General features: G+C 34.7%; 4 protein-coding genes across 4 annotated transcripts; 1 reads left to right on the forward strand and 3 right to left on the reverse strand.

Annotated features, from left to right (window-relative positions):
• Positions 1-661: 661 nt before the first annotated feature.
• LOC132042647 (uncharacterized) lies at positions 662-2153 on the forward strand. The gene is made up of 3 exons (XM_059433178.1): positions 662-785; positions 855-1066; positions 1515-2153. Exons 1-3 carry the CDS (start codon positions 749-751, stop codon positions 2151-2153), a joined length of 888 nt encoding a protein of 295 aa, XP_059289161.1. The 5' UTR covers positions 662-748.
• A 4959-nt stretch (positions 2154-7112) lies between these two features.
• Positions 7113-7855, reverse strand: LOC132042648 (uncharacterized). Its single transcript, XM_059433179.1, has 2 exons — positions 7676-7855; positions 7113-7550 (listed from the first exon to the last, which is right to left on the reverse strand). The coding sequence occupies exons 1-2, from the start codon at positions 7853-7855 to the stop codon at positions 7113-7115; spliced, it is 618 nt and encodes a 205-aa protein (XP_059289162.1).
• Positions 7856-8066: 211 nt separating this feature from the next.
• On the reverse strand, positions 8067-9936 carry LOC132042649 (PKS-NRPS hybrid synthetase cheA-like). The gene is made up of 3 exons (XM_059433180.1): positions 9313-9936; positions 8556-9109; positions 8067-8284 (listed from the first exon to the last, which is right to left on the reverse strand). The coding sequence occupies exons 1-3, from the start codon at positions 9894-9896 to the stop codon at positions 8067-8069; spliced, it is 1356 nt and encodes a 451-aa protein (XP_059289163.1). The 5' UTR covers positions 9897-9936.
• Positions 9937-13041: 3105 nt separating this feature from the next.
• Positions 13042-14254, reverse strand: LOC132042650 (F-box protein At3g07870-like). Its single transcript, XM_059433181.1, has 2 exons — positions 13718-14254; positions 13042-13632 (listed from the first exon to the last, which is right to left on the reverse strand). Exons 1-2 carry the CDS (start codon positions 14252-14254, stop codon positions 13042-13044), a joined length of 1128 nt encoding a protein of 375 aa, XP_059289164.1.
• Positions 14255-14808: the final 554 nt, after the last annotated feature.

Genomic DNA, 14808 nt, shown 5'->3' on the forward strand with positions numbered 1-14808 from the left:
TATTCTTTGGTAATAGCTTGAAAACCAAACCCAAAATCCAATTTGTGACGCACTTGAGGTTTTACTGATGTAGGCAGCTGTTTGTAGTTCCTTGTAAAACGATTGTACACATAAAGCGAATCACTATGATCAATTGTGCACAATAGTCCATTACATGAACTAACCACTTTCCATGGTGATATATAGTCTGGAGGGGTGCTGATTTTCCTCACAATCCCTTCTTCCATACCATGATCAGAAAATTCAAGAAAGTAAAGCTTATTATCCACTTAAATTTACTTGGCATAGCTTCCATTATTACCTATTTATGGAACATAACTAAACTTTTCAATAATTATATTTAGTAGCTAAAATATAACATATTTACTTCACATAGCTACCAGTTTTTTACCACTCATCTGATAACTTCCCACACCCCTAAATTTAAGCCAACAAAAACGTCTCTCTCTCCTATCCCACTAACTTCACGCCATTATTCACAATATCCCTTAATTTCCTCCAATTTCAAATCAGTTTTACAATTCTACAACTTCCTTTTGTTATCTCTAATTAACTACTCATTAATTTCACTCATGATTCAAATCTAATTCCCAAAAAGGTAAGATTCTATACTGATTTTTTTAATTTTCACCGTGTATTTAACCTATATTTTCGGAGTATTTTTTTTTTTCGTTTGAATCAGTAATGCAACTCTAAATAATTAATTATCAGTGTTTGTTCTTGGTTTTTTTGCTTAGATTCAAGTGAAATGGCTAAGAAAGCTTCTACTCCGATCAGAAATAGAGGTATAGAACCCGAATTTGAGATTCCTAATTTTTCTTTGGGAATTTCTCAACACGAAACTGCCATTGCAGGCTCTTATGCTGAGAATCGTTCAAAAAGAATTAACGATCCTAGGCGTTCTGCTGATTATGTTGATTCGAAGAGTAAACAACAACAAAAAGTGAAAAAGGTTTCTCAAATGGAGAAACAAAAGAAGAGAAAGGCTGTTGACAATGTTGCTAATGTTAAGGGGAAAAAAATTGCTAAAGCCAAACATAATGTGGATGAGGATGATGATGCAGAGGTATATTTATCTTATATTTTCAGTATATTTAGTTCGTTTTTTTTTTTTTTTTTTAGTTCAGTTATTACAGATCTGTTAATTAACCAGATCTATATTTTATGTGCATTTTAAGTATATTTTCTATTGTTATTTTTTTTCACATGTTTCTTCAGTTAATTCGTGTTTATTGTTCTTCACCATAACTGTAATTTTTAAGATTTTTAAGTATATTCGTGTGTATTTTGTTGACAGTTATTACAGATCTGTAATTTAGTCAATCAGTCAATATATGTCATTATATTTTCAGTATATTCATATATATATTTATTGTTAAATTACATTATATTTTTTCATTGTCAATCACTGTTTTGTTTTATATTTGTATATATTTTTGGTTGATCTCTTTTTTTAACTGATTGTGTTCACTGTTTTTTGTCAATCACACGTGTTTTTTGGCATGTTGTTTCAGGTATCTAAATTTTTGGTTACCAAGCACCCTGCTGTGGCACCATCTATGTGTAGATACACTAATGTTAATGTAATGCAAGATATTAGAGGCAAACTAACAGACCCACAGATGGATATGTTTAGGGATTCTTGTTTTGGTAAATATCTCAGAATGCAGCATTTGGATGTACAAGCACAGATTTTTCGGTGCTTTATGGTCAAAGAACTTAGGGGCAGTACATATAGGTGCTTTACATTTGAAATAAATGGTAAAGTTCTGCGTTTCGGCCTTAGAGAATTTGCACTGATCATTGGGCTAGATTGTGTCTCTGATGAAAACGATTTTGTTTATGATAACTCAAAACCGAATAGGCTTATGGTTGAATATTTTGGTAGAAATGAGGAGAACCAACTGCCAGTTAAAAGACACGAGCTTATTGAGCGTTTCAACAAGATAGTTTGGGATGATAAAGGGGATGACGCAGTCAAGATGGCAATATTGTATTTCATAAATACGTGGGTACATTGTGGTGAGCCAAACTCAACAAATATACCAAGGATCCATTTTGATGTTGTAGAGGACGGGAGATATAATGAGTATCCTTGGGGTAAAGATTCGTTTAGAGAGTTGGTTGTAAGCATCGGGCAGAAATATCTTTGATTTTAAGAGATATTATAGGATTCACGGGTTGCCACTTGCTATGCAAGTCTGGTTGTATGAATGTTGCTCAAAAGTCCCGTCCACCATTGCAGTTAAGACGGGGAATTTAGTTCCTAGAATTTTGAACTGGCGGACTACGGAAGGAAAACCAGAATTCAAGAGATTGATGGATGGCATGTTCAGAGACGACAAAAACCCGGTAATCCAGTTTTTTAACAAACTGAACAGTTTACTTGTTTGTGTCCTTTACCATTTAACTGTTTAAATTAGGTTGTTGTTCATGCTATATTTTGATTATATTTTGACTATATTGATGAAGTAAGTCATTTGTCATCAATATATTTTGACTATATTTTCCTCATATTTGTAGTATGTTACCAATGTAGATATATATATGGTGATGTAGTTTGTATATTTTGTTGTCCACAGTCTTGTAGATTTGAGGAAGTAGTGCCAACACCCCATGAGTTGGAAATTCTTAATTTGCCTCCTGTTGCACATGATATACCAGACGTCAAACATGGGGTTGATGGTGTACATGGTACTGATTTGGTAGACGATGATTACGATGATTTTAGTACCACACCACCGCATACGTCCGTGGCAAACAACAACAAAGGAGTGCCAATCCTGATTCCCCGCGATGCAAGAAACGGACACAGATTCCCGTTTCTGTTTCTCCTTCCAGGAAACAACCATCACGGAATGAATCTCGGATAAAAGGGACAAGGAAACCAGATGCACCTACAGGAACCGGAACAAATGAGTTTAAACTGATAAGGGAAGAGATTCAGATTTTCAAGAAAGAAGTAGGCGTTTTGTTTTCAATATGTTTTTGTTACTTCATATTTCTTGTGTCAAGTAATTAACAATTCTAATTCTTATTTTTGTGTTTCAAAACTGTAGGTCTTTGACTACATGGACAACAACTTCAAAAAGTTGTTAGATGCAATAAAGGGCAATCAAACACCGAGATAAGGTAAAAATTAAAACTAAAAGTTATGTTCATTAAATACATTACGGGCATTAACAAGTCGGTTTCCTTTTTTATTAATAAGATATTTTTTTTGAAGCTCGGCTGATAGTAAAGCCCCGTCACATCAACATGATGTTGGCATACAACACTCACACGAGAAAAGCCAACGTCATCGTTCTGATAAGGGCACACCAACTGTCAACGACGTAGTCGAAGACAACATGGTAAATATGGAAATTATTAACTTTTTTAAGTTACTTTGATATATTTATTGGAAGACTTTATATTTTGTTTTTGGAAATTTTAAAGGTCGGAGACACAATGTTGCAAGCTAACTTACATACTGATGGTGGGATTTCTCAAGGCAATCAAAGTGGCGGTGCAGTAAAGTTTTCAACCAAAGAGAATCAAGGTGGTGGTGCAACTTCCGCATAGAGGAGTCATCCAGTGGTACTCATTTTTTCTTTCACTTTGCTATATTTGCAGCATATTTTTCAAAGAAAAAATATTGGAATTTTATTTGTGTTTAGTATTACCTATAGTGTATTTACATATATACTTTCACATAGTCATTTGTTAGTGTGTCCCATTTGCTGTATCTATTCGTGCTATATTTGTTATGATTGTGTTTATATATAATAGTAGTGCTATATTTGTTTTGGATTGATGTTTTAATAGTTGTTTTTCATATATATTTTTGCTATATTTTAATTGTATTTTTGATTATTACGTTCAAGGTCACTTATTCTGGTTTCTGTTGACTATATTTCAGATATATTTTTCATATATTTTGTATTTATTTATATGAACTCGTTAACTTTTTATAACGTGCTATGTATGTGTATATGTGTATTTGTTTCTACTCGATGCCTTTAAATTTATTTGAACCATGTTTTTATTGTTTTAGGTTGAGGCAGTTGGGTTGCTAGTTAATGATCCGGTTTCTGTTGTTGACGTGGATAAAGAAACCGGAGTTAAAAGTGATGCACAAACAGATGGAGTGCCCATAACACCAATCCATTTAAATTTTGATGTAAGTACTGAAATGTGGCTTTTAAGTGCCAATCACATTTTTTTTGATAAGCAATAATTGACAAAGACTAGTCGTTTTTTGTTTGTTTTTTATTTTTGAGGAATCTCAGCAAACTGGCGATATGGAGAATGCTAATGCTGAATTTACCGCATCAGAGGAAATGATAGCGGACTTGCTAGTCAATTGTCCTTTAGCATCTATTATTCCTCTCGGTCCTCCTCCAGTACCACGCGATGATCAAGCCAATTTGTCAAGTTTAAGGACCCCTCAGAATCCGGACGATAACCCGGTAACGATCTCTCAGTGGATGATTCCTGATTCTCAGATACCAATCCAACTTGGAGTACAACCAACAACTGGACAAAGTTCAACTAATGAAACTGAACAGCAAGTTGGAGTACAACCGATCGTTGGACACAGTTCAAGTGATGAAACTGGACAACAAGTTCCTGTTCAACCAAATGCGGGTCAAAGCTCAAGTGGTGAGACTGCACAGCTTTCAGACTCTGAAAAACAAATCATTGTCCACCCAGGGGCTGCCCGAGAAAGGAAACCAAGCAAATACAACCTGTCCCCTTATTGTCACAATTTCAGCTCAGCGGGTTCTTCTGCCCAAAATATCAGTCCTTGCATTTATCAGAAAAAACACCCATTTGTTGAGCACCCTATCAATGCCCCGTTAGATACTTTGTTTCTTCAAGAATATCAAAAGTGGCTTCAGAAGGATCTGTTGAAATCGCACGACAAAAAGTAATTATTTTCAAAACTTATTTTTTTAGTTTTCCAGAAATCAATTCTTAATAAACTTAACGTATGTTCTTTCCATTGTTCATATACAGGAAACCAAAGGAAAATCATTACAGAAAGAACAAGGAAGGATCTGGATCCCGCGGATGCCGAACTTCGGTTACATTTAGGAGTTACAGCCGTATCCGACAAAAACTGGTTCTACTTGTTATCTATGGATGGGCAAATTTGGACTGATGAGGTTTTGATGTCTTTCTGCTTGTTATTTTAAGTTTTTTATGTTTTATAATAGTATTACAGTGTGATGTATCTATAGTATATTTTTACTATATTTGACATATATATATAGATCACAATTTTGTACTTACATTAAGACTGTATTGTATTTTAAAAATATTTTCATCATTATATTTGCACTATATTTAATATAGAGACATTATTTTATTAGGGGTGTGGAGTACTGATTATGTATACAGAATTGTATTTTTGCTATATTCAAGAGTATATTTCACTATATTTAATATATATACATCAATAGTTTTATTGAACATAGTATTGATTATAGTCACTGAATTGATGTTTTTACAGCATATTGACGTTATTTTCTACTACCTACGCAAGAAGGGGAAGTATCACAATAACAACAATTATAGATTCACCACTGTCAGCTGTATTTTTCACACTTTAGTTGCTGAAATTTACAAATCTTGGGAAAACCCGATTCATCCACATGCGTCGCCGTAAGGAAGATGAGCTGTGTGTGAGTACATTAACGGGCACGAGCCGTTGGCTAATGTACCATGGTATACTTGTTGACAACGTACTAATTCATCAACGTAAAGAGGAAAATCACTAGATTTTGGTTGTGATATCTTTCATCGACGGCAGGTGTGCTCTCATCCTTTGAAAAAATCATTCATTTTTCTACAAAATTTATATGTTTGTCTTTTTTCGTATTTTTTCTTTTTACAAAAGGTCCATCTACGTATACAACTCATACCGAGTACACGGGGCATGATGCGTCGTTAGAGCGGAATGAAAATGTTGGCTATTCACACACGCACGAGTCTACAAATATCGATTTCTATGAGAAGAAGGCGGATATAGATTTTGCCACTCATCCTTGTTACGAAATAGAGAACAAACCGACAACTTTGACATTGTGAATGTAGACAATCTCCCCGCAACAAGCTCCCGATAGCATGTAAGAATCTCTTCCAACAAAAAACACAATAAAGACATCTATTTTTTTCTTGGGTTTTGATCAGTAAAGTTTTTGATCATTTTTTTCAGGGATTGTGGTGTGTATGTGGTAGCCTTTCTTTGAATACTTGAGCTCAACTGAAGTCATCCCAACCGAATTCGATGCAAAGTGGCACCGTATGAGATACGGTGCCCTTTTATGCGACTATGCATGGGATAAGTCAAACAACAATGCATCAAGTGATAACGAGCAGCCTCCAAGACCAATTAGACCGGCCGTTGATTACGATGCAGTTGATAAAGAGGATCTTGATTAGGCCACCAAGTCTTTTGTGTTTTTCATTTTCATGTTGAACAATAGCGTAGTTGGTTGCGACTTTTGTTGCTGTTTTTTCATTTTGGACATATCGTTTCATGTGCAGTAATGTTTTTTTAGGATGATTAATGTTGAACACCACCTTATGGTTTTTATATTGTTGTTTCTTTCAAGTATGTTATTTTTTCAATGTATAAATTCCATTTTTCATTTTCTGTGAAATGTATTCATTTAACAAAGTAGTATATCTAACCAGTTAAATACAGTCGAAATATACATAAAATATAACTGAGATATATTCCATAAGTCCATTTTTTAATGTACAGTGTGTTACAAAAGTTAAAATTTCATCTAAATACACTTCAAATATATGAAAAAAATATATGAAATATAGTTAACAGTAAACGTAATAAGATTTATCTACCAGATCAGACAAAATGCAACTAAAATATAGCCCAAATATATACGAAATACAAATATTAAAGCATAATTCCAAAACAAAAGGCCAAATCAGTTTACATAGAGTAGACTTTCCAAATCCCATTAAACCACCAATATAGCATAACATCTAAAATCATCGGATGTTCAACCATGTGAAATACAATCATACTAAAATAATTCAAGATGAAATTTAAAGTAGAATTGTCTTAACAAATAAAATCAAAATGGACTTATTTATTCTTCTTATTGAGGGCGTATTATCACACGAACGCCTTTGTTATGACCAAGACGTCCACATTTACCGCAAGCATTCCTGCGTTTACCAATCATCAACTCCTGTAATGGCTTGTCCCTCTTCTTTTTTGGCCTCCCAGGGGGTCTCTTATATATCGGTGGCATAACAACTTCATCTGATATACTTTTAGGAACATTCCACTCGGTCTCATCGGGAAGAGGATCAACCGGCACATCATATGTGTTCACAACTGTTTCTGGCTTGAATAATTCCGAACAATATGCATCAGCAGTCAAATTTTTATTCTTCAATACTGCCCATGCATGAGAACACGGTATCTCGTCCAGTTGGAACATCCTGCAGCTGCAAGTTTTCTTCTTCAAATCGATTATGAAACGCCTCGGTCCATCATTCACTGTGTAAACATATTCAGTTGACGCTTCAACCTGAGAACCATTTAACCAATAAACAAGCATTAACCTGAGCAGTTTTACCATATTGGAAATATAGATAAATATACATTAGATATAGTAAAATATAGATTAAAATTTTGTGTTGCAACCAAAGATACCCTCATTCGTATTGATTTGTACTCGTTGATCGACAACATCTCTTGATACCGCCTCATCAGTGTTGTGAATGTGTAGGTACCATTTTTTCTATTTGTGCAATTCCATCTACCAAACATCTTCCTCACTTCTTCAAGGAAATCAAAAATATGTAACTCTCTTGCAAAGAACCAGTTTTCCATTAATACATTCGGCTATATTCGAAGTCATTGTCCATCCTCTCGTTAACAGTGAATAAAGCCTAGACCATTTATCCCTTCCGCATCTTCTAGGTATCGTTTTACCCGAATATCAACATTCCCAATCTTCTCCATCAATTTATCGAACTCATCGGCCGTATGCCTTCGCCGTTGAATAAAATATAGGACTCAACACCTCACCGTTTGTTGTGTATTACTTTGTCACATTTTTCCACAAATGCCATATACAAGCCAAATGAGGAACAGTAGGATACACCTTAGAAACTGCGTGTATTATGCTTTCATGTCGGTCGGACACGACACACATATTTTTCCTAACACCATAAGCTTGCTTGAACAGTTCAAAGAACCACGTCCAGGACTTATTATTCTCAGAATCTATCACACCATACGCTAGTGGTAGGATATTACCTACAAAAGTCAGATATATTTATAATATATTCAACACATATTCTAACTGAATTTTGATCTCACAATGTGTTTTTAGCAACATTATTGTTAAAACAACAGTATATATTTACAATATATTCACCACATATTTACAGTGTATTTCAGCATATATTATTCACAAATTAACACCAGCAATATATGCAGAGTATGTTTTTAGCAGCTTTATTTGCAAATCAATAGCATATTGTTGTATTTATAAAAAAAAAAATTCATACAATAGAATTACACATACCTGCTCCATCCAAAGTACTTGCCGACACAAATGTACCATTATACGTTGATTTAAGGTGTGCACCATCCACTACAACTATTGGTCTACAACACTCGAATCCCTTTATGAATGCTTTGAGTGCTACAAACAAATACATAAACTCATTTTCTGGTGATTTATGCATTTTAACAAGCGATCCAGGATACGTTTTATCAAGGATGTATATATACGCCGGCAACTTCTTGTATGAATCAGCTGGGTCACCTCTAAAATCTTTTATAGCCTTCTCTCTAGCTCTCCATGCCATCATATAAGAAACATCTACGCCAAATTCATTTTTGACATCGTCTTTTATATCCCCAGGTGTGACCTTCCTTTTATGGTTAGTTATTTTCGCCTTGACAACCGCTTCTCCAATAAACCAACTTGTTGCTTGTCGTTGCGAATACACCTTGTCCTTCAACGGACATGTATGTTCGTCATCGAAAAATCTAACCCTGAACATTTCAGAATCCCCAATTCTCGACGCTCTGAACTTCCATTTACATTCCGGCGACCAACATGCCAGAGTATAGCTACATCATACAATGCAAATAGTACATACTATATCAATTAAATACAGTAGAAATATACAAAAAATATATCAGAAATATATTGCATCAGACTTTTTTTAATAAACAGTTTGATAAACAAGTTAACAAATCATCTAAATATAGTACAAATATAACAAAAATACATCTGCACTTTCAGTTACCAGAATACATTTAGAAAGACATACCTTATAGCATTCGATCTCTCTGTTTTGAAATTGAATCTTCCACGAATTGCATATTTCGTCATCACAATTTTCAAAGTTTCCTTATCCTGGTAAATTTGATCGACAAAAACTCCTTTCGCTTCCGGTTTCGAAATTACCAAATTGTTATCATTCTCAAACAAAAGAACAACCTTTCCTGTAGAATCACAAACTTCCATACCATCCCGATTCTCGCTATATCCAATTTGCAGCACATCATCTCCAATAATACGATTACCAGTTGCATCATCTTCAACATCAAAATCATGAATACTAACGCACATTGGATACATCCCCAAAACTCTGTTTTCTCTCTTAAGCTCAACGTACACACGAACTCCCATATCGTTGTGTATTTCAATTGGTTGAAAATCGCCTTCAACAGTATATTTTATTGAAATAGTTTTCCTGACAGTATCCACGCCTAATTGATTTGTAATCGTAGAAACTAACTCATCGTAATTGCAATTATCAGTGAATACAACAGCATCAATTTTGTAATTCACAAAACAGTTCTGATCGTTCCAAAAACCAGAATGACGGATCAACGCAGTTACGCTTGTCATTATCCTGTTGTTTTCGAATACAGCAATGTGTTATATTCAATTTAGCGATAAAATTATATGTTGAATCTATGAATCGAGTTTTCGTATATTCAAAAATTTCGAAAAGGCGAAAAAATAAAAAAGGTTGCAGTGAAAACGTTGTTACCTCAATTATGAACTCAACTTGAATTCGATATTTCAATAGATGAAATCAAATATATATTCGTCGTTCTAATCGAGCTCTGTTCACTGGTTTGATATTGTTATTTTTCAAAGATTTTTGATGAACTAATCGTTGAATCTTTTATTTTTGGTTAAAAATATGAATGTACTTTTTTGAATTCAATTTTTTTTGAATTTGTTAGCTGTTTGAATGCGATATGGGATCAGATATGGAATGGGAGGATATTTGCGTGAATCGAGGGAACAATAAACCGATTTTAATTTAAATTGGAACGATTTTGTTTCCATAAATATAGCAATTTCGATTAGCTATAAATACCGTATTTTCGCTATATTTGCACTATATTTTAGTATACCGCCGACTAGCTAAATATAGAGAGATCTAGCTACGAATTGTAAATATATAATATGTAGTTATAGGTTGTTAGAAGGAGCTAAAAGGTAGCTGTTTATGAAAATTTTACTTTGTTTTTTTTTGGAAAATTTACATGCCATAGCTACCCCTAAGACTTAATTATGAATAATAACTACTTTAGTTAATATTTAATTTTCACAGCTATATTATTCTAAAATTACATTTCATAGCTACCCAACTATATTTCAATTACTGTGTTTCCTCATCTCCTAAATACACAGTCCATTAGCTATTCTATCCCTAAATACATGCTCCATGAGATCTCACCCCTCTCTTTATCTCTCTCACCCTTCTCTTTCTCTCTCTCCGTTACCTATCTCACCCGCATCTATTTTAACCGAGGGAGTATTATAAACAGCTTATTTGGCATTTGAAATGCAAAAATTAAAGTTTAGCTCCTTTTGAAGGGCAATCCGTGCAATTTCTTCATTGTTGTTACATATTGTTCAAAGGGTTTTAATTTTTTTTCTTTTCTTTTTTTAATGCTTCCGCCAGAGCATTTCAAATGCCAAATAAGTTGTTTATAATTGCCGGTGGAGTTGGTGGAAGTGGTGCTGGTGAGTATAATTGGCGGCTTGAAAGAGGCGATGATGATTGTGTAAAATATTGCTAATTCCCTTCTCTCACTGATAACAGCGCTATTCTACCGCCCCTCAGGCATGAATCCCAACGCATACTCCACCTCCGATGAGGGTTGTGGAGTTTCATGCCCATCAAGTGTTTGATAAAATGTTTCAGTATATTTTGGTGTATTGTTTCAGCATATTTCAGTATATTTCGCTGTATTTCAATGTATTTCTAATTTATGAAACAGTTTCTGATATATTTCATTGTATTCCATTGTATATACGCATACTACAATTTTATATTTCTTAAACAATCAACCATATTTCATTGTATTCCAGTGTATATTTTTCTGTATTTGGAAGTATTTCTAAAAGTTTGGAATGGAGTAATTTGGAGAGAGAAACGTCACGTTATGGAACTTCAGCTGTTATGCGTGATACATGGTTGATTTAATTTGACTTACCATTTAAAATGAAAGAAGAGAATCTGTTCCATAAATACAGCCTATTTTTACTCTGCCAGATTTTGTATTTCTATGTATTTCAAAAACGCGAAATACAACCGAATACAATAAAAACTAGCTATGATTTGTATATATAGAAAAAGTAGCTATAAATTGTTAGAAGCTATTAAAAGGTACTTGTTTATGTAAGTTTCACTTTTTTTTCTTTTCTTTTTGTTGCACGGATTGACCTTCATTTGGGGTGGTCTTTAATTTTTATCCTTCAAATTGGTGGTCTTTAAGTTTTTCCTTCGCCTAATACCCCGAGGTTGTGGATTCGAACCCCAGCTTAGTTAAAAAAGAATCGCATGGGAGAATTTGCAAAATTCTGCAAATTCTGCCTTAAGGCCCAAATTCTGTCTGCATGGGCAGAGATTGCAAAACCACTCATGCAAGGCAGAATTTGGGACCACCAATTTGAGGGGCAAATATTAGAGACCACCCCTAGCGAAGTACAATCTCGCAAATTGCGCCCCCCCCCTTTTTTTTTTTTTTTTCTTTTGAAGAAAGTACCCTTCAAATGGGCTGGTAATTTTCCCTTCAAAATCAAACGTATGCCTAGCAAGACATAGGTTCTTTAAGTGTGCAAGGCATAACTTATTGAATATTATGATGCGAAAATATAAACCTATGCCCCACAAAAAAGTTGCTTGCCTAAGGGACAAAAATCAAAGACCAACACCAAATGGGACAAAAGTGCAAATGACCATTTTTTTGGGTTTTACATTCGATGTTCCGTATCCGCTTTGGACTCGACTAATTTGTATTTGCGTCAGAAAGAGCCCCTGTTAAGGTAAGGCGCTTCCTACTAAAAGCAACTCCATATCCGGGGTTCAAACCTCAGATTTCTAGTTAATGATGGAGAAGTACTTATAGAGGCGGATTGAGGATTTAAAGTTTATAGGTGCCACTAAGTTTTTATCCATAAAATATACCTACCACTTGCAACAAAGGTTGAATAGGAAAAAATTGCCCAAAGAAAAACTCAATCAAGCTGGTTGTGTTACAGCATCCAGATAAAAATAAAAGCTTTGGAGCTGATGTCGCATTCAGTCTTGTTTAGCCCATATAAAAATAACCCGCCCGACCCGCCCATACAACTTAATTCAGTAGTCTTCACAGATTAACTAATGAACATGCACATGTTGTGCAACTTACAAAAGAATAGCAGCCTAACACTGTTGGTGACTATGAAAGGTACTTAAATTACTGAAATAAGCATATGTTTCCAAGTTAGAACTAAAAGAAGAAGTTATCTTTCTTTATGGTGACTCAATCGCGTCTTTTCTGCTAAATTTACTACTTTTACATGCTATAATTTTCAAGTAAGTTTGAAACGTTCAAGTTTGATATCAAGCATAGATTGATCATTCATAAGGTCACTGGTCACATATTCTTCAAGCATGTACTGAAATTCGAAACTATTTTAGAAAACGTAGGTACTAAGAATGAAAAACAAAAATGAAATGGCATTAAGAGGACATACTACTAATATATGTTTAAACATAAACGACTAAGCTTTTCAACAAGAAGGTATCTGATAAGTTTGATGGACTAATTTTAATAAAGATTGCAGGTGGATTATCAATCCAATTAAGGCAGCCCACATGAACAATTGTCTTAAATAAATCAGGCATCCCCTCAAACTTTAGAGTCCTAAAGACACCACTTTGAGGATCATATGAAATCAGATATCCGCTGTATTTGTACGGTAAATAGTTGTACTCAAGCAAGAGCTTTCCATTATTCAGCAGGCATAAAACTTTCAACAACGGCTGCCAATGTTGAGTGACAGAATTTGGATTTGGTGTGTAAGCTCCAATTTTGAACTCCTTCACCCAAGACTCTTTCACATTGTATTCTCTCATTACCCAAATTTCTAATTCTCTCCCTGTATGGTGAGGAAGAGTTATAGCAACAGCAAGACAGCCTCCAAGAACTGCTAGATGAAACTTGTTAATCCTTGGGTCTACACCAAAATCAACTATTGGTACTTCTCTAAATACCTCATCAGCTAAATCAAAGGAAACAATAAGCCTATCATTACGTCCTAAATAATTTCCAAACAAAGCAACCCAATGCATCTTCCCCTTTAACATAATTCCTTGACAACGTGAATCAATGTTGTAAACAACTTCCCCAACACCTCCATTTGTTGCTACCAAAACTAAGTACTTGAATATCTCGTTTACGAGGGAGCCAGTGGCCATAATGTATGATCCTAATCACCTTGTACTCATTGATAGCAGGACTAAAACCAAATCCAAAATCCAAACTTTTCTCCCTAAATTTAGGCAGCTCTTTATAGTCCCCTGTAAAAGGATTGTACACATAAAGTCCCTTACTACGCAGAGATTCATATATATACAACAGTCCTTGACATGAACCAACCACTTGAAATCCTGGCATAGAGTTTGCAATAGGGTTGCTGATTTTCCTCACAACACCTTCTTCCACACCATGATCAGAAAATTCAAGAAAGTACAGCTGATTATGCGCGTTAATAGTAATGCACGGATCGTTCTTAACTGCACGAGACAGGTGCAAATTCACAAGCTCAGGATCATGAGACAAGTTGTAAAACGATTTGCGAACAAACATGAATTGAAGTAAAGATGTTATGGGAAGCCTAGAAGCTATGTCAAGGACAATTTCTTGAGGCAGGCAATCAAATCCGTATGTTGGGGGCGCTTCATCAGATTGTATATCCATACAATAAATAGTTTTGCACTAAGAAAATTACAAACTAAAGTAGGAGGCCTGGATTTTTAGGAATTCTCGTACGTAATTCTTATTCTTACAGCCAGTAATATGTTCTTAAGTCTATCTGTTAGAATTAAAAAAATTCTTTGGAAAATGATGCATATCTTGGTACTAGTTTGTTACACCCCGCACTTTTAGTGTTACACCCCGTACCTCGGAGAAGCGCTGGTTAAATTTGAATGTAAGTATGTCGAGCTATAGCTAGGTAAAACAACTTTGGAGTGTGAGGAACGAAACATTATTAAGTATATTGTTCAAGTAAAGGATGAATTATGATCTTGTAAGTCGTAACCGGGAAGGGCAGCCTTGGAATCAAAGGACATGACCATTATCAAGTATGATTAGTGATAAATATCATGTAATCAGAGTTTCGGAAGATTTTGGGACCAAGCAAATCAACGAAAATAAGTTTGTCGAAAATTTGGAACAAGTTGGCAGAATTAAGGACAGAATTTTGGGTCAACTTTGGAGGGGTATATCTCCAGGTATATGGGGAGTTTTAA

This window comes from Lycium ferocissimum, unplaced genomic scaffold (assembly GCF_029784015.1).
Source record: "Lycium ferocissimum isolate CSIRO_LF1 unplaced genomic scaffold, AGI_CSIRO_Lferr_CH_V1 ctg1686, whole genome shotgun sequence".
In the NCBI taxonomy this organism is placed as follows: domain Eukaryota; kingdom Viridiplantae; phylum Streptophyta; class Magnoliopsida; order Solanales; family Solanaceae; genus Lycium; species Lycium ferocissimum.